Source organism: Peromyscus maniculatus, chromosome 7 (assembly GCF_049852395.1).
Source record: "Peromyscus maniculatus bairdii isolate BWxNUB_F1_BW_parent chromosome 7, HU_Pman_BW_mat_3.1, whole genome shotgun sequence".
Lineage (NCBI taxonomy): Eukaryota > Metazoa > Chordata > Mammalia > Rodentia > Cricetidae > Peromyscus > Peromyscus maniculatus.
Window position 1 is genome coordinate 24,802,719 of NC_134858.1, and position 23,138 is coordinate 24,825,856.

At 44.1% G+C, this 23,138-nt stretch overlaps 1 protein-coding gene across 1 annotated transcript in view; it reads right to left on the minus strand.

Annotated features, from left to right (window-relative positions):
- Positions 1–17,566, minus strand: part of Jam3 (junctional adhesion molecule 3) — a 57,728-nt gene extending 40,162 nt beyond the window's left edge. The window contains exon 1 of the mRNA XM_006976572.4: positions 17,343–17,566. Coding sequence (XP_006976634.2) covers positions 17,343–17,553 — 211 coding nt within the window. The 5' untranslated portion in view covers positions 17,554–17,566. The remainder of the gene's footprint in view (positions 1–17,342) is intronic.
- Between the last annotated feature and the right edge of the window lie 5,572 nt (positions 17,567–23,138).

Genomic DNA, 23,138 nt, shown 5'->3' on the forward strand with positions numbered 1-23,138 from the left:
ATGGACAGTGGTTAACACAAAAATTCACAATTAGAGTGCAAAAAATAAATGTCAGCCACAAATGGGAAATCTATATCACATCTCCTCCTCCCCCTCCTCCCAAAACTCCTCAGGGTCCATAGCGGAAGAGGGGTAGAAAGAATGTAAGAGCCAGGGGTCGGGAGGACCGGAGCAAACGGTGTCTTTGGACATGACAGGACCATTGAACTCATGAACTCACATCAGCAGCTGCAGTGGCCTGCACAAGACCTGCACGAGATCAAACCATCGACATTCTCCAGGTAGCAGGGAGGGACTCACAAGCCCCCACGCCTTCCTGAGGAGCTGACATTGAGGCTTCTGGTGTACAGAGTTTACTTTAAGGACGTGACCCTGGTAGGCTGACCATGGGACTCAAAGCTCTTTCATGCTGTAAATTCAGTTTTAGAATCACATTATATAACAACCCAATTATCCCTAAATCCAGAAATCTCAGTAGATTTAAGAAGAAAAGCATCTTCAAAGCAGAGCATATGAGGTCTTCAACGGGGCAAGTAGTTCAGGCGATTTCAAAAGATAAATGGCTTTGTTACACACCGCCAGAGAAAAAGTCCTACTCTTGACTGTCCTGTAGCCAAGAGATTCCTCAGCTACGAGCTTGAAAGCACCCTGGAATCCTGATGTTCAGATGATGTGACCTGACCTTACAGAAGTGTTTGCTTAACAGTTCTGAACGCCCTGCCGAGAACTAACTGTACTCAACTTTTTGTTTGATTGATACAGACTCATGAAGGACAGTCTGGCCTCAAACTCACTGTGTGGCCAAGGATAACCTTGAACTCATCTTCCTTCTCTATCTCCCAAGGGCTGGGATTATAGGCGGGCACCACAGCTTGTTCTCATTTCTCTAGGACATTCCTTCATGACTTTCCTTACATGTTTCCAAGTGAATCTTGAATTTCTATGCACTAAAGACTCAGGACATAATAATTTAAAAAAAGATCAGGTCTGGAATTAAACAACAAATGTACTAAGGAATTACTCTATGTAGTTTTTTGCCTTTATTTTTATTTGTTTATTTGGCTTTTGGAGACAGGGTTTCTCTGTATAGCCCTGGAACTTTCTCTACAGACCAGGCTGGCCTTGAATTCAGAGATCCTCCTGCCTCTGCTGCACAAGTGCTAGGATTAAAGGTGTGTGCCACCACTGCCCACCAGGTTGGCATTCTTAATTAGACCTAATTCTTTAGTATATTAGTGTTCGTTCCTGTGCCCGTGCTGAAACTGTAACAGGGAGGAAGCGTTCATTTAGCTCACAGTTTTGGAACTTGGAGTCCATCATGGCATGGAGGAGTGCGGCAATGCAGTTCAGCTAAGATCATGGAGGCCAGGAAGCATATCCAGATGGAAAAAAGGAGAGGAGACAGCAGGAAGAAGCAGGGGAGAGAAATGGACTGAGAGGCTGGGTGTCAGGAAAGGCACATGGGTGTGCTTACTCATCTCCAGGTGCTTCATCATCACACTTATCATCAGCTAGGACATTTTCTCTTTTGCTGTATTCGGTTTGGCTATAAACTATCTGGCTGTATTTACTTACTTACTTAAATGTATTGTGTATGTGTGTGTTTGCCAGCATGTTTGTATGTGTACTGTGTGTGTGTGTGTGTGTGTGTGTGTGTGTGTGTGTGTGTGTGTGTCTGGTGCCTACTGAGGCCAGAAGAGGATGTCAGACCCTTGGAACTGGAGTTAGAGATGGTTGTGAGCTGCCAGGTGGGTGCTGGGAACTGAACCCTGTTCCTCGCTGGAGCAGTGCTCTTATGGCTAAGCACTCTTAGCCATTGAGCCACATATCCAGGGCTGATCGTCTGTCCTTAAAGGATGAGTTTGGAGCCCAACTGGGAGTCTTTGGAGGCATCCCTCAATGAGAACAACTATTTCCATGTCTTTTATGTGTAGGCAATGTTTTAGACCCTTAGGGAAGACAAGCTTGTGTTCTGGATACTCCATAGGAGAAGATGAAAATTAAAATGTCTTCCAAAAACATTTTTATGAACATCCATATTAATTGCAATGGAAAAAGTAGGACCAGCAGGTAAAAGGGCCTGCTGCCCAGCCTGGTAACGTAAGTTCAGCCTTTGGGACTCAAATGGTTCCCAGAAACGTCATAGGGTGACTAATGAGGGCATGTAACTCCAGCTCCAGGGTCTCTGACACCTTCTTCTAGCTTCTGTGAGTGGGTACCTGCACACCTGGCACACACTCAGAGAAATAAAAAGTAAATCTTTAAAAAAGTAAATAAAAAAGCATTTTAGATGCCTAATTTGGTGAGTTTCCTGGTGTACCCTGGTGCTAACACAGCCCCAGGAGGTAGCAGAGTTAAGCCACATAGGAAACAACAAAATATAGGGATGAATTCGTTGCTGGAATTTCTCTTCCATCACCTCTTCCACCTTCAGTGTCCACTTATCATGCCTCCCACACACACCAATGTTGAGAGGATGTTTCACAGCACTGGATGAGGGATTTGGACCCCAATGAGGCCAAGGCTCTCAGCCCATGGCTAATGCCTCATTTGCTGTTTGCAAACTACGGCAAGCTATTTCTCAGAGTGAATTCAGAACTGGAACTGTTGAGGTGTATGTGTTGTGTTTTGTTCTCTTGAACTCACAGAATGTGTTCTTCGTGTTTCTCTTGTCGAGTACGTTCGCTATGTGCGAAGTAAATAAGATCTGTTAAGACTTGGTTGCTTCTATTCTTACCTGTGCCAGCACCTTTAGCTCACACATTTTTAAAGCTTCTTAAGAGACCTCGAGGAAGAAAATTAGCTCAGGTTTGAAGTTACCATTTAAAAAATAATAATCATTATTTCTCGAGAACTCCATACATGTATACAGTGAAACATGATCATATCTACCCCCACTTCATCCTCAACCTTCCCTGAGCCTCCCACAAGACCTGTCAAAATCTGTGTATCTCTCTCTTTTTCTTTTTTCCTTTCTTCTTTTTTCTTTTTTTTTTTTGGACAAGACACTAAGTTCCGTTGGTGCTGCCCACACATGTGTGGGGTGGAGCCATGCATGGGAGCAAAGGAGCATGGGAAATCTACCACTGGCCACACATTCCTAAAGAATGATTCACCTTTCACCTGCTCACCTGCTGATAGCACCTCAGTAAGGGACGGTTCCTAGGGAATACTTCATTTATGCTGGGATTTCGGCTGGATTGATCCTGTACATATCTTTGAAAGGACACAGGCAAGACTGTGAGTTGACAGGTGTGACAGCTAAGTCAAGCATTTCACAGGACCCCTCGCCCGCCATCCTAACTCTGACATTCGTCTACTTCCCCCTAATGTTCCCTGAGACTTAGTGGTGGCAGCAGTAGTGGCAGAATGGATGTGATAAAGATGTCCCATTTAGGACTGAGCACTCAATTTCTTATTCTCAGAATGTTGACCGTCATGCATTTCTCCAATGACTGCTGCCCTGTGCAGAAAGCTTCTTTGACCAAGGTTGAGCACAGCTCAGGCCTGAGTTTAATCATAAACATTGAAAGACAATCTGACATTTGAGCAAATTAATGCTTTGGACTTCTACCTTAGGTTCTATGACCTCCCCAGCCATGGTCTTGTGACCAGGATTGTGTACCAAGGCAAGAAATACTCTCCTGTGGAGCACGCCTCTGATCCCACCAGAACGCTTTAGTTACTCTCTAACCGTCATGCCACTAATGTACACACGGCCAGATCTTGCCTGGTAGGTAGGTGCTGTAGTGTGCAATTCCCAGGACTGGGCAAGAAAGCCCACATGTATTTTCTCCCCAGTAGTTTGCATAGTACCTTCTGGATCTGTGGGAGCTAACCAGGAGAGAGCTTCCTGGTAAGTCTGATGGATTTCTCAATGTCCTGCAGGCCAAGTGTGTGGTTAAGATACCCGTTTTTAGCCTTATGGCTTATTTATCCCTTTTTCTCTGTTCTTTGTAACGGAAGAGTCATGTGGCCTGCTTTGTTGTAAAGCCTTGATGTCCAGTGTAAGTCCCCTTACCTTCAAGGGTTTAGCTTTCTGGATGACAGTGTGGTACCCTTCTTTCACGTCTGAGTTATCTCAAAGAGAAGCTGGGGATGAAGTTGGGTTCTAGAGAGCTGATGCTTTCCCCTCCCGTTGTCTAAGCATAGGGCTGTGTAGTAAGGAGAAATCGATGATGAAACTTGAATGGTTGATTTTCTGCTGGAGGATCCCGAGGTCAGCAGTGTGCTGTCAGGTTCTGCGGAGTCTCGCCGTCTTCTGAGTAACTGCTGCCTTCGTGTCTTCTACTTCCACGACTCTAGCCGACAGGTGCACATGCGGGACGTCACCTTTCGGCCACTCCTTTTCACGACTTAATCCAGCTTAATGGATTCTCGGTGTAGCCTCTTAGTAGAGCTTTAGTCTGAAGCAGTCTCCTTCCCTTCCACATCCCTATTTATCACAGCGAACATAAGCTAAGTCTGACCTTGAATCTCATTCCTGCTGTGTCCACTCTAAGTCGGTTTCCTTATCTAAAATCCAGGAGTAATACATACCTCCGTGGGGTTATTTTACAAAATACGGGCTGTATAAAGCTCCCATCAAAGTATCTAACAGTAACAAAAATAACTTATTAGTGTGCTAGAGTTAAGATGAAATAATTCAGTTTATGCTGGCCCACACCCAGCCTGGACTACATGGTGAGTACTAGACCAATCTGGGCTACATTGCAAGGTCCTGTCTCAAAAAACCAAAGTCAATGAATTAACAAACCATAAGCTAACAGTTCATGTGGAACACAGCAGCATTCCTGGCACAACCATGAGTGCTTTAGGTTTGCTTTTCGGCACTACATGGTAGAGGTTTACCGTTGCCAACCCCTGCTGCTGCAGGTCGTTTGATTCTTAGTTGTCGAGAGACAAAGTGGAGTTCCCACCCTCACCTTGGAGGAAGCCCTTCCAAGGCCCTGGATTCCATCTACCAATATGCCCTCAGTTTTGCAAAAGATGCGTTAGCTATAATTAAGACTTTTTTCTTTCATTTCGCCTCTCCCTGCTGTACTTCTCTTTACACAGGTGGTGTTAGAATGGCCACAGGCATTTTCCCCGGTTAAGCGGAGATGATTTGGGGGGGGGGGGTGCAAATAAAAAAAATTAAAAATTATTAAAATAAAATATATTCAAAATATATTCAAAATACAATTGGTTGTTCTGAATTTTTCCCGCAAAACATTAATCTAATTTTAAAATTTGTGAGTAAAGAAGAAAAACATTTCTTGGACATCCTTAGTTTCAAAAAGTGGTCCCCTGATTATTTATAGAGTTTAGACCTCTCATTCCTAGGAGACGTTTTCCTGCCTGAACCAGAACACACTGGACAGCAAGACATTTTAGTGGAAATTCCAGCGTCTTTTGAAGGAAAGGAGATGCCACTGTAACTCGCTGAGTTTACACTAAGGATGGAGAGCTGGGTCAATAAATAAACACCCTAAATGGATGAAGCTGGACAGACGGTGCAGCTCTCAGGAGACTGAGGCAGGAGGATTGTGAATTCCAGGCTGGCCTAGCAAGACCATGTCTTTTTTTTTTTTTTTTTTTTGGTTTTTCAAGACAGGGTTTCTTCTCTGTGTAGCCTTGGCTGTCCTGGAACTCACCCTGTAGACCAGGCTGGCCTCAAACTCACAGAGATCCACCTGGCTCTGCCTCCCGAGTGCTGGAATTAAAGGCAAGTCCTGCCACAACCACCTGGCCAGTTTATACTTTTTTTTTTTTTTTTTTTTTTTTTTTTTTTTTTTTTTTTTGGTTTTTTCGAGACAGGGTTTCTCTGTGTAGCTTTGCGCCTTTCCTGGAGCTCACTTGGTAGCCCAGGCTGGCCTCGAACTCACAGAGATCCGCCTGGCTCTGCCTCCCGAGTGCTGGGATTAAAGGCGTGCGCCACCAACGCCCGGCCAGTTTATACTTTTTAATAAAGGCAAAAATCAGGGACTGGAGAGATGGCTCAGCAGTTAAAAGCACTGGGTTCCCTTCCACAGAACCCACGTTCGATTCCCAGGGGATCCAATGCCCTCTTCTGGCTTCCAAGGACACCGAATGCATGTGGTCTACAAAGCGAGTTCCAGGACAGCCAAGGATACACAGAGAAACTAACTCTATCTTGAAGGAAAAAAAAAAGCCATCTTAGTTCTCACCCTCATCAAGGAAACTTCTCTTTCCAACAGATGGAGACCACTACAGAACAAGTCACTTCTTTGAATCTAATATTTAAAATTAAAAGTCATTATTTAATAATAAAGGGAGAGAACCATGCATATTTTGGTAGTAGTGTAAGAGAAGGAAGAGGTGTGATTTTAATTACTTTCAAATTATTTGGATTAAAACCAGTATTATTTCCCTGAGATCCAAATATGAATCATATGAACATCTGGAAAGAATCTAGAATGTTCAACACCCACAATGCTGTGCTCCTTCCGTCACCCAGGAAATGTGTGCATATGAACAGGGTACAGTGGGTGGCATCGGTCCTTTTAAGACAGTATTCATCCTGTACAAGCAAGAATCTCAGATTTCAGCTGGAAGCTCCAGGTCACCTTTGTCTCTGGCCTCTGGACACCTCACCCACAGCTGTGACTGCCGTGACTGCCACTTCGGGCAACTGTAACTCTCCCATCTACGTTGCCGTGTCTTGGATGACAGATGGTCAGAGATTACTAGGCACATGACTAAATGACAGCCCCAACCTTGAAGAGGTGCTATTTGCACCCTCTCCCCAGAGATATTGTACCATTGGGGGGAGGGGGGTATAAAATAGAGCAGATTACATTTGAATGACAAAAGCATTACTTTCATAACAAACATTAAAAGAAATGTGTATAGCTCTTCTGTTAATCCAAAGAGGAAACAAACAAAACAGAGCTTTGCAGAAATGCAGTGGACCCCAACAGTGAGATCTTCACTCACTGCACCTCTGGACTCACAGGCAATGGAGGATAGTAAAAGGGTAAACCCAAACAGCTTGGGTGAAACTAGAAAGCAGGATGGGGGCCACTGAGAGCACATACTCATTTTCATTCTAACACTTCAGGGTTCACTGTGTTCTTAAGCCGAAGGGAACAAAGGGAAGCAGAACCTGACATTTTAAACTATTCCAGGGAACCTGAAAAGGACAACAGTCACCCTAGAGGGTGGCAGCTGCCATTGGATGAAACTCTGCTCTCAAAAAAAAGCATCCTTGAGTTAGGCCTAGTTGTCAGAGATTAACCATGCTTCTTTTAAGCATAGAGGCAAACCACAACATGTAAAAGTCACAAGAAATAGTAGATTTATGTGCCTAAGACTTTAGATATTTGGAATGTCAGATATGGAAAATAAGATAGCTATGCATAAGTGTTAAAATTTGTTTGTTTGTTGATTGAGACAGGATTTCAATCTATAGCCCAAACTGGACTCATACTCAAGTCCCTTCTGTGCGAGTGTCCTGAGTGACAGGACTGATTATAGACACATACCACTGTGTCCAGCCTAAAGGTTTTCAAAACTTGAAAACTTAAGCAAAAAGTCCCAAGAAAAAACAAAATTTTAGAAGTGAACAAAATAATAAGTGGGGGAAGCCCTCCAGGCATGGTCAGTGACAGACGAGGTAAGGCTGGAAGCAGAAGTGGCTAGGTACAGAACCCAGAATAGCTTACACGGGCAAGAATATAAAAATATCAGAGAAAAATGAACAGTCACGGAGGACACAGTAACTAAATACATTTAATCAGAGCCCCAAAAGGAAAGAATAAGAAAACAAAAGACAACTACTCAAACAAATACTTAAGAATCCATAAGAAAAAATTCATAGATAAACAAATTATAAAATGTAAGTAGAAAACTAAAAAGGAATTCCCCCTAGTGACACACTGCAGTAACACTTCAAAGTGTCCCCCAAAAGAAAGGAAAGGGGATGACCTTTAATGTAGCTAGGGAAAAGAAAGCTAAGCAGGGGATGGAGAGATGGCTCAGAGGTTAAGAGCACTGGAAGCTCATCCAGAGGTCCTGAGTTCAATTCCCAGCAACCACAAGGTGGCTCACAACCATCTGTAATGAGATCTGGTGCCCTCTTCTGGCATGTATACATAATAAATAAATAAATCTTTAAAAAAAAAAGAAAGAAAGATAAGCAATATAGAGGAGACAAGAGATACAACTTTAGACTTCTTAACCAGAGAGCACAGAGAACACAATACACTCTCCCTCTCTCTCCCTCCACCCCACCCCAAGACAAAATGACTGACAACCTAAAACACTGTAAGTAAGTATTCCATGGACAGCGTTAAAATAGGTATAGTTTCAAACACAGAAGCCCTTGGCAGTGGTTTTAGTTAGCTGGGGTCAGAAAATCCCAAAAGTAGCAGTTCCAGCTTAAAAACTGTGCCACTCAGGAGTGGTGAGATGAAATCTGAAGCCATCCTGCTCCATCCTACATCATATATATGACTGCTTACTGTTCACTTCAGGAGCATCTGGCTACTGAATCAACTATCACAACATCATACCGTATCCACATAACCCTTATGTTACTTAATGGCCCAAAGTGCCAACACTGGCAATTCAGACATGGACAGAGAAACTAGACAGTGCTACTCTTGAGTGAGAAGCTGAAAATTCTTGATTTGATAAGAAAAGAAAAAGAAGTCATTGGAAGTTGCTAAGATATGGTAAGAAAGAATCTTCTAAATATAAAATTGTGAAGGAAAAAGAAATTCATCGTATTTCACTGTCCTCAAACTGCATACATCTCAGCCACAGTACACAGTGTAAGTGCTTAATTATGAGGGAAAAGGCATACATATTGTGTACTAGAAACATCACAGGACACATAGGGTTCTGTTCTACCCAGTTTTAGGAATCCACTGGTGTCTTGGAACACACTCCCCACAACTAAGAGGGAGGGTTTAAAATATAAACAGAACCTAGTCTAGAACCAGATACCCATACTACAGAATGTCACTAAAACTATTAATAATAAATAAATAAATAAATAAATAAATAAATAAATAAATAAATAAATAAATAAATAAATAAATATTCTCTAGGTCAGTGGTTCTCAACCTTCCTAACGCTGTGAACCTTTAATACAGTTCCTCACATTCTAGTGACCCCAACCATAAAATTATTTCATTGCTACTTTATAACTGTAATGTTGCTACTGTTATGAACCTGTAAATCTCTGAGTTTTCCAGTGGTCTTAGGCAACCCCTGTGAAAGAGTCATTCCAACGCGAAGGGGTCTTGACCCACAGGTTGAGAATCACTGTTGCAGGTGCTCTTTCCACTCCAATCTTCTTGACTCCTTTTGTTCCTACAGATTCCGGCTTTCACCTGACAGATGAATTCCTACACTACACTGTGAAGCCGAATATCCTTAACCTGGTGTTTAAATGCCTTACAGCCTCTTGTTAATGGTCTCCGATGGACAACTGGCTCCTTTTGTCCTAGGTCCACAGAAAGGCTTTCTAAGTCCCACTCCCCAGCAACTATGAGTCCTCAGGAAGGTGGCCTCATGTACTCTTCCCCCTGCGACAGAATGCTGACGAGTCCAATCTTGTGCAGGTGGTCTCAGCTAGTGGGAGCTTAAGAGTGCAGTGGCTACGTGTCACACATCACTCCAGCCATTCTTCGCGCTCTTTCATTCTTTCTGCCTCCTCTTGTACACTGGCTCCTGAGCCTTGGAGAGAACACTATAGATGCCTCACTTAGGCTATGGCTCTTTTATTTACTGTGACCTCGGACCAGGCCTTGCATTCCTTATCTACAAATTCAGTACCTGCAAATAAAAATGACTGCTGAGATCAGCTGAGATAGCTCAAGTTTGTGCCCCACTAAAGTTCATGTTGAAGCCTTAACCTCTAATAAGATGGTAATAGTTACAGGCTTTAAAAAGGAACTAGGCAGCCAGTGGTGGTGATATATGCCTGAAATTCCAGCACTCGGGAGGCAGAGGCAGGTGGATCTCTGTGAGTTTGAGGCCAGCCTAGTCTACAAAGCAAGTTCCAGGACAGCCAGAGCTGGTACACAGAGAAACCCTGCCTCAAAACAAAGGACTAGGTTTAGATGAGGTCATGAGGGTGTGACCCCATCACAGGGCACTATGACCCAGTGGCCACTGTAAGAAGAGGCATCAAAGCTGTCACTCCTCTATCATGTCATCCACAAGCCGCGAAGGCCTCGCTAGGAACTGGACCTGCCAGCAACCTTGATCTCAGACATCTGCGACCCCACAACAGTGAGACACAAATGTCTATGGTTTAAGGCACTTTGTTTATGATATTAGTAGTCTGAACTCACTGTGAGATATTATCCTGTACAACCCATATAGTGCCTGGCACATAGCATTCAACAGCTGTTGTTATTTATCATAATAACCCACAGTCTCGGCAGACACTATATACACTCCCAAGCACATCCCTGCATACACTATTTCCTCTACTTTCCTCTCTTTCAACATCTCCATTCACCTAAATCTGCACTATGTAAGTCAAAATTATCCCTAAGAAGGCCAAGTGTGGTGTCACACTCCTATAACCCCAGAATACCAAAGGCTGAGGCGGAAGAATCAGTCAGTAAGGTCATGAGGAGCTGAGCGGATTTCCCGGAACCCACACAAGAGCCCAGGCAGGGCAGCAGGAGCTGCAGGCCCAGTGCTGGAGCCGTAGTGACAGAAGCCCCTGGGGCTTGCTGTCCACCTGCCTAGCAGGATCTGACAAGTTCCAGGCTCAGCGAGAGGCTGTGTCCCCAAAAATAAGATAGAAAGCCATTAAGCAAGTCACTTGACATCAACCTCTGGCATTATGGGAGCGTGTGTACACACACACACACACACACACACACACACACACTTACTTTCAGGCAAGCTTGAGCTACACAAGCTCTGCCACAAAAGGAAATAATAATAATAATAATAATACCCCAGTAGAAATGCTTTAGTGAAAACCTTGGCCAAAGAAAGAGAAGCAGCTGTCTGAGGATTTGCTTCAAGACAGCTGCACCTCATTCTAAAAACAGGGACGTCCACAGCGGGCAGACAGAAAATAACAGGGCATACCTCGGACAACTCTCTGCTTCCCATGAAGTCAACCTGCCCTCATCATTCCCATCACCCATGAGAATCATCCTCCAGTGCTCAGCGGCTGGCACTGAGCAGGGCTCAGAGTGCAGCAGCAAGCTAAGCAAGCCCCGGGCTCTTTTGTTTGTTCCTAATGAATGGGGGGCGGGGCAGGTACTCTGAGCAGCTTTCAGTCCCCCTTAACCATTTGCTGTAGCCACAGCTGTTCTCCTACCCAAACCAACGGCAATTCATCTCTCAAATATGTCACAGAGAATACCCATGCCAACAACTGAACTTCAGGGACATTCCTCCTCTATCCAAGTTGGCTGTGGTGAAGAAACCAGAAAAAGCCACAGATTACATGTGTTTAAACAAATTCCGTTTTCCCTTTATTAATGTCAAATCTAAAATTCCAGAACTGTAGCTGTGAGAAATCAAAACAAACACAACTTTTTCTAATTATACAAAAAAAAAAAAAAAAGCCTCATTAAAGAAGACTTCAAAGGAAAGCAGAAGAATCAGGGAAAGGCACAGAGCAGTGAACAAGCAGCCCTGAGCTCACCTCCTCAGAAACACAACCCATCAACGTTCGGTACATTTCCCCTGGCGTCTTACACAACTGTAATCACGAATTGTAGCTGTCGCAGCCCATGTCCTTTAAAGTGCATCCTAAGAATTTCTCTACGTTTTTCTTAACTTTGCAGCTTCACAGAGGAGACGGCAGAAAATACCATTTCCTCCCATGACAACTACTAGAGTAAAAACTGAGGCTTTCCTGACGTTCCTGCAGCCACTGAACTAAAATAAGATACCCTAAAAATGCCTAGACACACAGAGTGGCTAAAAACGTTAACTGGCTTTCAAGGGACAAAGACAGACAGGCGAGACTTACTAGAGCCATCTCTGTTCTGGGTCAGTTTCTTTTTTAACATCTTTTTTTTTTTTAAAAACATCATTGATAATATGCATGGTACTCACACCCAATACCCAAAGCCCAGCGTGAATGGTCATCCAGACAGGCTGATTCTTCCAGGGCTGGGCTTCTTATTCATTGTGTGCCCCTACCAAGGACAATAGTAACTGACACTACACAGACAATGTAAGACGTTTGTTGGAATGAAATGAACTACAGACTCAGATATATGCTTCTTCAGAGACAGGAAAGATTACTGTGAGCTGGAGTTACCAGACACAACAAACAATGTGACCGTAGAACTTGATTTTAACAGTAATTGTACGAACAAGGTGAACCAACTAAGTATTGGGATACTCTACAAAAGAAAGACAGAAAGAGGCTGGAAAGAGAGCTCAGCAGTTAAGAACACGTGCTGCTCTTGCAGAGGACCCAGGTTCTAGTCCCAGTACCCACAGAGTGATTCACAACCACACATTCCCAGCACTCACACAGTGACTCACAACCACCAGTTAATTCCAATTCTAGGGGATCTGACACCCTCTTCTGGCCTCTCTGGGCATCTGCATACATGTCATGCACATACAGACAAACAGACACACATTCATACAAATAAAATAAAGTTATGGGAACTGGAGAGAGATGGCTCATTAGTTAGGAGCGCTTGTTTTCTTCCAAAAGACTTAGGTTCAATTCCCAGTACCAACCTGCCAGCTCACATACACCTATTATTCTGGTCTCAAGGAATCTGATGCCCTCTTCTGGCCTCCTTGGGCACTGCACACACATGGTGCACAGACATGCAGCAAAACATACATACATACAATCATACATACATGTGATGGTTTGCACGAGAATAGCCCCCAGGCTCATATATTTGAATGCTTGGTCCCCTGTTGCTCAAACTGCTTGGGAAGGATCCGGAAGTGTGGCCTGGTTGGAGGAAGGCTGTCACTGGGGTGGACTTGGAGGTTTCAAAAACCCATGTCATTCCTAATTAGTTCTCTACTTTCTCTTCTCTTCTCTTCTTTTTCCCTCCTTCCTCAGGATTAAAATTAAGTTCTAAGTCACTGCCCCAGCGCCCCGCCCACCTGCCGCCAAGCTCCCCACCATGATGGTCATGAACTCTCACCCTCAAGAACTGTGAGGCCCAAATTAAATGCTTCTTTTTATAAGTTGCCTTGGTCATGGTGTTTTGTCAGGGCAATTGAAAAGTAACTAAGACAAGACAAAAATGAAACATTTATTTGAAAAAATCAACATTTAAAAGAAAAAGACGTAAGGGAAGACGTTTACACAGCCTGAATCCTCCCTATGGCTTGAAAAGCAGCACAGCACTGCAGTCCTGCTGTACGCGGTGACTGCTGGGAAATTCAGTACAGAGCACATAATACATACTATTGAGAGGCAAGAAACCCCGAACACCCCCACATGAAAAACCACTGCTTCCCAGGACATCAGAAACAGGGCTGCTTCTCAGGATGGTTTCTGTGCACCATGGCAAGCAGCAAAGGGGCAGTGAATTGATGCTTTCGCTCCCATACTGTGGATAGTGTCCTTGCCAACCTGAGTGTAAAAGAATGTGCTTACCCAACTTAGTTTCCGGATCTCTTCATACACCAGTGGAGATATTTGCATACAGTGTTAGAATTCGGAGGGCACGTGCAAAGATTTAAAATTTGCACTCAACCCTGATGTCATCACACTCCCAGACCTGATTGGAAACACACCTTAAAAGAGAATCTGCCATCACTAGGAGGTCTTCAGCCGACTGTACACTCTAACTTCACTCACACTCACACATATTTTCTTTTTTTCATCCCACTTGTGCTCTGAAAGAATTCAAAGGATTTACGAAGAAGGAATTTGTTAGTATCACATCTCTAACAGCTGCTACTTGGGTGTGCTATATCCACAGCGTCTTCTATTACAACACATAGCCATCTCAGGAAGCAAACGTGAGCATCTGCTTCCTTTCAGAAAACTAACTTAAAGCTATCCCTCACCTTCCACAGAGCCGAGGAGACAGACCGCTGTGAATCTGAGTTTAACACTGAAGTTATTTGATGGCTAAGATCTCTAGCAGCTACCCATCCAGCCTCCAGCCTGTAGCATGGCCATCAACAAATCATCTGGAGATGAGCAGCTGATCCAAGTAATTCATGTTTTGGGGACCAGGTGTCCTTTGTTTTTCTTAAAGCACACCTACAACCCTGACAATGCATCTAACAATCAGGTAATCAAAAGGAATTAAAATATCATAAAGGGGGAGTGGGGGATTAAGTTCAGTGGTAGAGCGCTTGCCCTGGGTTTGGTCCTCAGCTGGGGGGGGTGGGGAACGATGACAAAATGTCATAAAGGGGCTGGGGCTATAGCAGCAGCAAAGGGCTTATTCAAGACCCCGAGTTCAGTCCCAATCAGTCAGTCAATGTAGACCACTCTCAAACATGCTTCAGGAGTCCAAATAAATGGAAGAATTAGAATACTTGGTTAGAGATTTCTACATTTCCCCTCACAAACTGTCTTCAAGACTACAAACTGTTACTCTAGTTCTAAATGAAGGCTTCTCTTCTGTCACATCAAAAGTTCTGGAAAGTTAGCCAAGCGGCGGTGGTGCACGCCTTTAATCCCAGCACTCAGAGGCAGAGGCAGGTGGATCTCCGTGAGTTCAAGGCCAGCCTGGTCTACAGAGTGAGTTCCAGAACAGCCCACACTACACAGAGAAACCCCAGCTTGAAAAACAAAAAAAAAGTAACAACAACAAAGTTCTGGAAAGTTACTGAATTGCTAAATAATCACTCAAAAAGGAGATGAGGCACAACATTTGTAAAGCTGAATCACACCAGTCATAAATTCCACATGGAATATTATATATACAAACAGCACGGCTTTGAACACTCGATAATTTTACAAAACTCATCCATAATAAGATTTCCACTGTCAAATAGAATAAACAAGTAACAAAAGACTGAGTTACCACAGACTAGAGATTTCCAAGTTTAAGATGCTTGAGGTACCACCTCAAGCACCTTACCTCTGCTTGCTAGTGTTTCTTAACACACAAAACAGGAAAAACAATAACGTGCTCTTAAGTTATCAAAATCAAATGAATTAATTCACATTAAGTTGTCATAACAGAGCCCAGCAAAGGGTAATCACATGAAATGTTTACTACAGTGTTAGAAACTGCGCAGCCCTGGCATGCCTTGAATTTGCCCTGTAGCCAAGGCTGGACTTGAACTGGCAATGATCCTCCTGCCTCTGCCTCTTAAGTACTGTGATTACAAGAATGTGCAACCACATCCAGCTTGGAACTAGTAATTTGTTGTTGTTGCAGGGTCTCACTCTACCCCAGGGTGACTTGGAACTTACTGTGTAGCCCAAGATGGCTTAAAACTCACAGTGATCCTCCTGCCTCAGCCTCCAGAGTGCTGCAATTACAAGCATGAGCTACAGCTGACAGGAACTAGCATTTTTTAAGTGGAAATAGTGCCTAGTGATAGCATCTGAAAAGCATAACCCGAAAAGTTAAAAAACAAAACAAAACAAAAAAAGTAGTTTCCACCTGTGAAGATGACATGTTTTTAGAGATGTATTTTCTTTTTACTCCTATGTGACGGAGATAAGTGCATATATGAGTGCAGGTGCCTGCAGAGTTCAGAAGAGTGTGTCAGATCCCTGGGGGAAAGAGTCTCACGCTGTTTGAGCCACCCAACCTGGTTGCAATGGACAGAACTTGGGTCCTCTGCCAGAACACACCTTTGTAATCACCAAGCCATCCCTCCAGGCCCAGGAGTACAGCTTTAAGGTATATGTAAGCTAAAAGCCATAGAACAGAAAACTCCTCACATTAAAAAGAACGCTACAGCTTTCCAAGTGGACTACAGCCACCCTAGCAACTTCATCTTGGCCATGGGTCCTAGATTACAAATTTGCATTGTACTTCTTATGTAATGCAAGTGAATCTCATCCTTTAATAGCAAGAAACCCGTCAAATCAGCACACACACCCCCCCCAAGGGCAAAACCGGAGACTAAGAATATATGAAGACCTCAGCATTTTCTGCTTTTACCAACAAATCAAATAGAAATTCATCCCTGAAGTCAACTACAAATGTATCTCCAGTAAAATCTGCAGACTTTCATGTGAACAAATCTCTTCAACAATAGGGAGTTGTTCTAGTCTGTGAATAGAACAGTGTCAGTGTGACCAACACAGTGGGAGCTGGACATTCCTGACACTCCTGTCTCCTGGCTAGCCTCTGGTCATCTGTATCTCCCAACTGCATTTGGTTTTGAAGTAACTTTCAGACAAAGTATACGGTCAACCAGTATATGCTCATCCTTATCACGGAGGTGTGTTTCCAGCACTTCTGCACCAGACCCCCTCTTTTTACCACCACCCCCACTCTGAGTACCCCACTAGAATAAGCATCAAACACAAAAACGCTTTGTTTTCCTAAGTCTGTCCACCCCCCACTCCCGACGGTGCCAGTGCCTTGGTATATTAATTTGTATTTTTTGGAAAACACCATGGGCGGCAACAAACCCAAGAAACAAATGATCCAAGGGTGGTCCGGGTTGGGTTACCTGTGAGCAAGGAGTGGTGCTTTACGCAACCTTAAGTTTGGCACTACTTTGTTTGGCAGGCAGTCTTGAAATAATAATTTTTTAAAAAAAATTAAAGGCTATTAAATAGCCTCTGAAAATGGGTTCATAAATCTACTTCACCTAACTGTTTTAAGGACGAGATAATGGCTTCAAAGTGCCGTGTGGTATTTATAGAAAGTAAACTTCCAGCGCTTCAGCTCAACTGACCAGGGAACTACTATCTCCCAGGAATTCCAGTGGAATGAAAAAGCGCAAAACTTTCAAGTTTAGCAGTGTGTCGGGATCCAAGTGGCCCGGATGCTACTGGAGGGGGGTGGTGGTGGTAAGGGTCTCCTCCACCACGCTGCGACAGCGGTGCTCATCCCTGTGCAGTTCCATCTCCGCGCAAGGATGGCCGGCCTTGCCCCCTCGTTCAGCTTCTTTGTTGACCCCAGCAGCTCCCGGGAGGGCAGGCCCCTGGCTGGAGCTTCCCCAACCGCTCGTCGTCCAGGACTTAGAGCACCACGCTGCTGATGGGGCGTTTTCTCCAGTAAGTTTTCGAGCCCGGGAAGTGGCTGCCACGGTCCTTCTAGAATCTAGTCGGCCGTGTCCCTGTCCAAGACCAGCCGCATCCACGCGGGTCAGCCCGAGACGCGACCCGACAGCCCGGGGAACCGCGCCCGCCCCGAGACCGCTATTCCACGGCGGCCCGGGCCGCTCCGTTCCCATCGCCACACACCCCACTCCCCAGGAGCCTAGAAGCGTCCACTCACCCCTGAAGAGCAACAGCAGAAAGAAGTCGGGCAGCCGCGCGCAGAGCCGAAGTCGCAGACGCCGGCTCAGCGCCATGTCGAGGGGAATGTGAGGGGCTCCGGCTTGCCGCGGAGAACCGGCCTTGTGCGCATGCGCCCGAGACTGCTTGGACCCTGCGACCCGCCTCCGGTTACCATAGCGACCACACGGCCCAGCCAGGGCCGGCACCATGGTGACCGAAGAAGCTCTAGTCTGGTTGCTATGGGTGCAATGATGCTCAAGGCTTGCAGGTGGTATCTTGGTGGATGGACTGAGCGGTAGGAGGATTAAAAAGCGTGTCTGGGAAGGGAATGGAGTGAATTCATAAAACTGTAGATTATTGCTAGAGATCTAAGAAGGATTACTCCATTAAAATTTAGGAAATGATGGGGCTGGAGAAATGGTTCAGCGGTTAAGAGCACTTGTTGCTCCTAGAGAGGACCTGGGCTCCATTCCCAGCACCCACATGGTGGCTCACAACCATCTGTAACTCCAGTTCTAGGAGATCTGACATGGTCTTCTGACCTCTAAGAGTACTAAACATGCATGTGGTGCACATACACACCTGCAGACATACACATGAAGTAAATCATTATAATTTTTTTTTAGTTAACGAGTGTTATTTTACAAATAAAGACATTGCAGAACAGGCAAGGCTCCCAGTGGTGGGAATGGGACACAAACCCAGCCACAAAACCTTTAATCCACACCTGTCCTGACTGCAAGATGTGCAGGGCAATGGTGGCTCAGAGCTTGTGAAAGTAGCCAACTAATGACTGTTCTAACTTGAGGCCTAAACCATGGGAAAAAGCTCATGCCCATCACTGCCTGGATGACCAGGAACCAGAAGTATGATGATGGCTCAGAGACCTAGGATAGAACTAAACACACAACTGACAAAAAAAAAAATCAATGAAATGATTCCTAACAATATTCTGCCATACTCATAGATTTGTGCCTAGCCCAATAGTCATCAGAGAATCAGAGAGGCCTCCTCCAGCAGCTGATGGGAGCAGATGCAGAGACCCATATCCAAACATAAGGCAGAGCTCTGTGAAACCCATAGAAGAGAGGGGAGAAAGGATTGTAGGAGCCAAAATGCTCAAGGACACCAGGAGATTATGGCCCACAGAATCAACTAAGCAGGCCTCTTAGGGCTCACAAAGACTGAAGTGACAATCAGGGAGCCTGTATGGTTCTGCACTAGGTCCTCTGCATACATACTGTGGTTGTTTAGCTTGGTGTTTTTATGGGACTCCTAACAGTGGGAGTAGAGGTGTCCCTGACTCTTTTGCCTGCTCTTGGGACCTTTTCCTCCTACTGGATTGCGTCTTCCAGCCTTGATATGGGTGTGTGTGCCTAATCTTATTGTATCTTGTGCTGTGTTCAGTTGATATCACTGGGAGGCCTGCTCTTTTCTGAAGGGAAACAGAGGAGGAGTGGATCTGGGGGAGAGGACAGGTAGAGGGATGAGAGGAGTGGAGGGAGGGGAGGCTGTGGTAGGGATGGGAAAAGAGTAAATAATAAGAAAAAATGTTGCTGAGTAACAGTAGTGTTTGAAAACAGTAGTATTTCCACACCTGGAGAGCCCCTGATTCCATATGTAATAAAAGAAGGTGCTGAAATCTGCATAGAACATTAGCAAGCATACTTAGTACATAAAAACAATAAGTTTCTGTAGAATCATAATTCATTTCTCTAGTAGAGCTAAAGCATAATGGCACACCCAGTATCCTACACAATAGAAGGGTAATTCTTGGCACTGGTGCTGAACTATTTTACTCATTTTTTATTGTTTTTTTTTTTTTTTTGACAGAGTCTTAAGAATTCACTCTGTAGACCAGACTGGCCTCAAATTCACAAAGATCCGCCTGCCTCTGCCTCCCAAGGCCTGGGATTAAAGGTGTGCGCCACCACCATCTGGCTATTTTTATTATTTTTAATTATATGTAAGTGTATATGTCTGCATGTGGGTGTGTGCAAGCAAGTGCGGGCACTCAGAACAGAGGTTCAGAATTACAAATGATATGAGCCACCTGGAGTGGGTGCTGAGAACAGAACTCGGGTCCTCTGGAAGAGCAACAAGTGTTCTTAACTGCTGAGCCATCTCTCCAGCCCTCTTTTTCACTCTAAAAATGTTTGTTGTTGTTGTTGTTGTTGTTGTTTGGTATTGTGTGTGTGTGTGAGTACAGGAGTGCATGGTAGGATGGTACATGCCACAGTGCGCTTGTGGAGATCAGAGGACAACTCTGTGAAGTTGCTTTTCTCTTCTATCGGGGACTATGGCGGTCCAGCCCCTCGATAGTCTCCTCCCAGGGTCTGGGAAGAATCTACAACCAGCTGATAATTAATCTTTAATGAGAAGAAATGAATCTATGTACACGAAACTCCTTAGTTCATACACTCTATTATTCTGTGATAGTTCTCTCTCTACACAGCTTCTATTCTGCTCTCATGTTTAGCTCCTTTCTTGCCTGATTTCTCTATACTTATCTACTGTCCCCTCTAGGTTCTATCTTAATTCCTTCATCTAGTTCTGTCCCTTCTAGGTTCTCATCTATCTAGTTCTTTCCCCTAGCAGCTCCTCTCCCGTCTCCTCCTCTCTCATCTGGCTCTTCCTCATCCTCCATCTTGTTCCTCTAGTCCTCTCTTTTAGCCCTTCAATCTAGTTCTTCCCCATCTCGGTTCGTTCCTCTCAAGTTCTTACCCATCTAGTTCTTCCATTCTCTTTTTTCTCCCCCCACTGTCCTCTGCTTTACAGTTATATATCTCCCCAAAATCACAATCCTCCCCTCCACCCAGGACACTCAGCCTGAACTTCCTCAGGCAGTAATTGTCCGCTATCAGGATCAAATGGAGGGTTGATAAGAATTACAAAGAGGGCCGGGCGGTGGTGGTGCATGCCTTTAATCCCAGCACTCGGGAGGCAGAGCCAGGCGGATTTCTGTGAGTTCGAGGCCAGCCTGGACTACCAAGTGAGCTCCAGGAAAGGCGCAAAGCTACGCAGAGAAACTCTGTCTCGGAAAAAAAAAAAAAAAAAAAGAATTACAAAGAGGGGCACTAGTTGTTAATTACCATTTGTGACCCAAAGGGGAAGTGACTAATGAATTAACTAAAGGCTAAATACTGGTAATATCTAAGAAGAGGGATCTTATGCACACAACTATAATCTTAAATGTGTTTTGTAAAAGATGTTAAAGATCTATAAGTTGTTAGGTCAATGGGAGAAAATAAAACTGTCCTGTGGCTCCTATCTGTCCAAGCTGTCTGCCGTTTTTCTGCAGGGTGGGGGAAAGTGAGCTCAGTCACTAGGCAACCTGTGTACAGGTAGATGCCTCTGGTGATAGTTAAAGGGAGATCTGGATCTGGAGGTAAGATTTGGGAAAGGAGGAAGTTAAGCTTAATTAGCACATCTACCAGGCCTTCTCAAACAGGTAGCCTAGATGCTTAAGTCTGTTCTTAGAGAGTACAGCGGTATCTCTAATAAGGTACTTCCTCTGTCTGGGGATGGACCTGGCCGGATGCTGCCAATGATGATAATTACAGGGAGGCTTGAACTGGGGTTCTGGCTGAGCATAGCTGTTAGCGCAGAATGTTATCTAAATATTCCTACAAGTGGTTCGGTAAGTAGTTAGAGGTCTATAAAGTTAGTAAGGCTGTAAGAAAGGAGGGGGTCTGAGCTAAATTGTGTAAAGCTATTACTTAATGTCTACCTGACCTAGGCGGTGTCCCCTTGTGGAATTTACCTTAAGTCAGGAGACTCGCCTGTGGGTTGTTATCACTGTTAGTCCTCGGAAATTGGGTGACCACCTGGGCGGTGTCTCCTTTAGTCCTTGAAAGTGGCTAGGGGAGATATCTGATTCCAGAGAAAGCCTTTCCTGAGGCTGTTCTCCAAATGCCTGGAATGTGTATGTCCAGAGAGTGATCAGTCTACACTGTTAGTCCTTCTTAGGGAAAAGTCAATTGGGAAAACTATGAAGGCACACATGATTTTCATAACAGAATACAGCTGACATGTAACAAGTCAAGTAACACCAAAAACTCCTTGGGATTTGGCTTCCTCTGGAGGAATTCCCTGATTCCTCCAGGTAGTGACTTTGCCGTAACCAGCTGAGTTCTTACGATATTCCTGCGGCCCGCAGCACTCTTCCACTTTTACATGAGTTCCGGGGGTCAAACTCAGGTTGCCAGGCTTTAGGAACAAGCGTCTTTACCTGCTGAGCCATTTTACTAGGCTTGCTCTGAATTCTGAGTAGTAGGAAATGGTAAGGTTAGGGAAGAAAACTGCAGCAAGCTTTTAGCAGCAGATGATGAGAAGGATAAAAATGAACTGGAAATTAGACCTAAAGAGCAAGAGAATCTAAAGTGTTATTTAATAGAATGGAAAAATTCTTGAGAAAAGTTTGCACCGTGTTTAATATAAAAAGAACATTCCTACCATTCCAGAAACAACATAGTTAAAATGGAATTCTAAGTCTGTTAGTAAAATGTGCCAAAAATTCCCAACAACCAATATTATTATTCAATGGGTAACATAGGGATATTTCAAGAAATTTGAAAGAGAAAGGTCATTGCCAAGCATGTTTCAACTTTCATCCGTATATGATCTTCAGTATACATTTTATAAATGCTCAAACCTCTATAAACATAAATTTGATTACTCTCCCACAATTCCAGGAAAAAAAATAATCTCAAAATTAAAAATAAAATTTTCAGATAAGCTATTATAATTCAACTTGTCTTTTCCTTCTGTCCATTCCAGATCACCATGCACCTAAGTCATCAGTAAATGTGTGTAAAGAGTATTTTGCAATGGTGATCTCTCTCCCTCATTAAACACAGAACAAAGTAGAGTCTCGGGTGATTTTCCTTAAGCCAAGTTGGTTTTTTCCTGCTCTCATTTTTCCTCTGGTCACACACTCAGTCATAGTTACCTAACTGAAGAAACCATTCTGATTGCTTGGGGAATGTGAGATGGTGTCTGACTGTGGGCAGAGTATCGCTATTCAGAAGCCAATGCCTCCTTTCTCCTGCCGAATTCCTGTGTTTGCATTATGGCATGGTTCTTCCTGTTAAACACCCTTCTGTCTTAGAGTTACTTGAAATCCAGGCAGAGATAACAAAGAAAGGCTTTATGAATATTCCATAGAGGGCAGAGGTTCCTGGGAAAGGGGGTGGCAGGTGCTTCACTGTATCAAGTATTGACTTCCCTCCACAGTGGAGTTTGCGCATCATTAAAGGTGGCTAAAGCATGGTCTTGGAATGGAAGTGTAGCTAGAGATGCTGCAAGGCAGGGTAACACATTTGTCTGTGATGTGGTCTGTTTTTTCTAGAGAAACTGTACTCCGGTCAGTAAGAAACCAACTCGATGAAGTCAGAATTTATTCTAGTGTGTGGCATACTAGGGAGAGATGCATTTATTTTGTTTTTGTTTTTGTTTTTGTTTTGTTGTTGTTGTTGTTTTTGTTTTTGAGACAGGGTTTGTCTGTGTAGCCTTGGCTGTCCTGGAACTTGCTCTGTAGACCGGCTGGCCTCAAACTCAGAGATCTGACAGCCACTGCCTCCAGGGTCCTGGGATTAAAGGTGTGGGCCACCACTGCTGAGTAAGAGATGCATTTTTCTTTCTTTTCTTTTTTTTTTTTTAACATAATTTTTTATTGATTCTTTGGAAATTTCACATCATGCACCACAATCCCGCTCACCTCTAGTTTCTGGCACACCATCATCACCAACACTCCTCTCAGATATCATGACTGTTGTCCCGAGTCATGAAGATC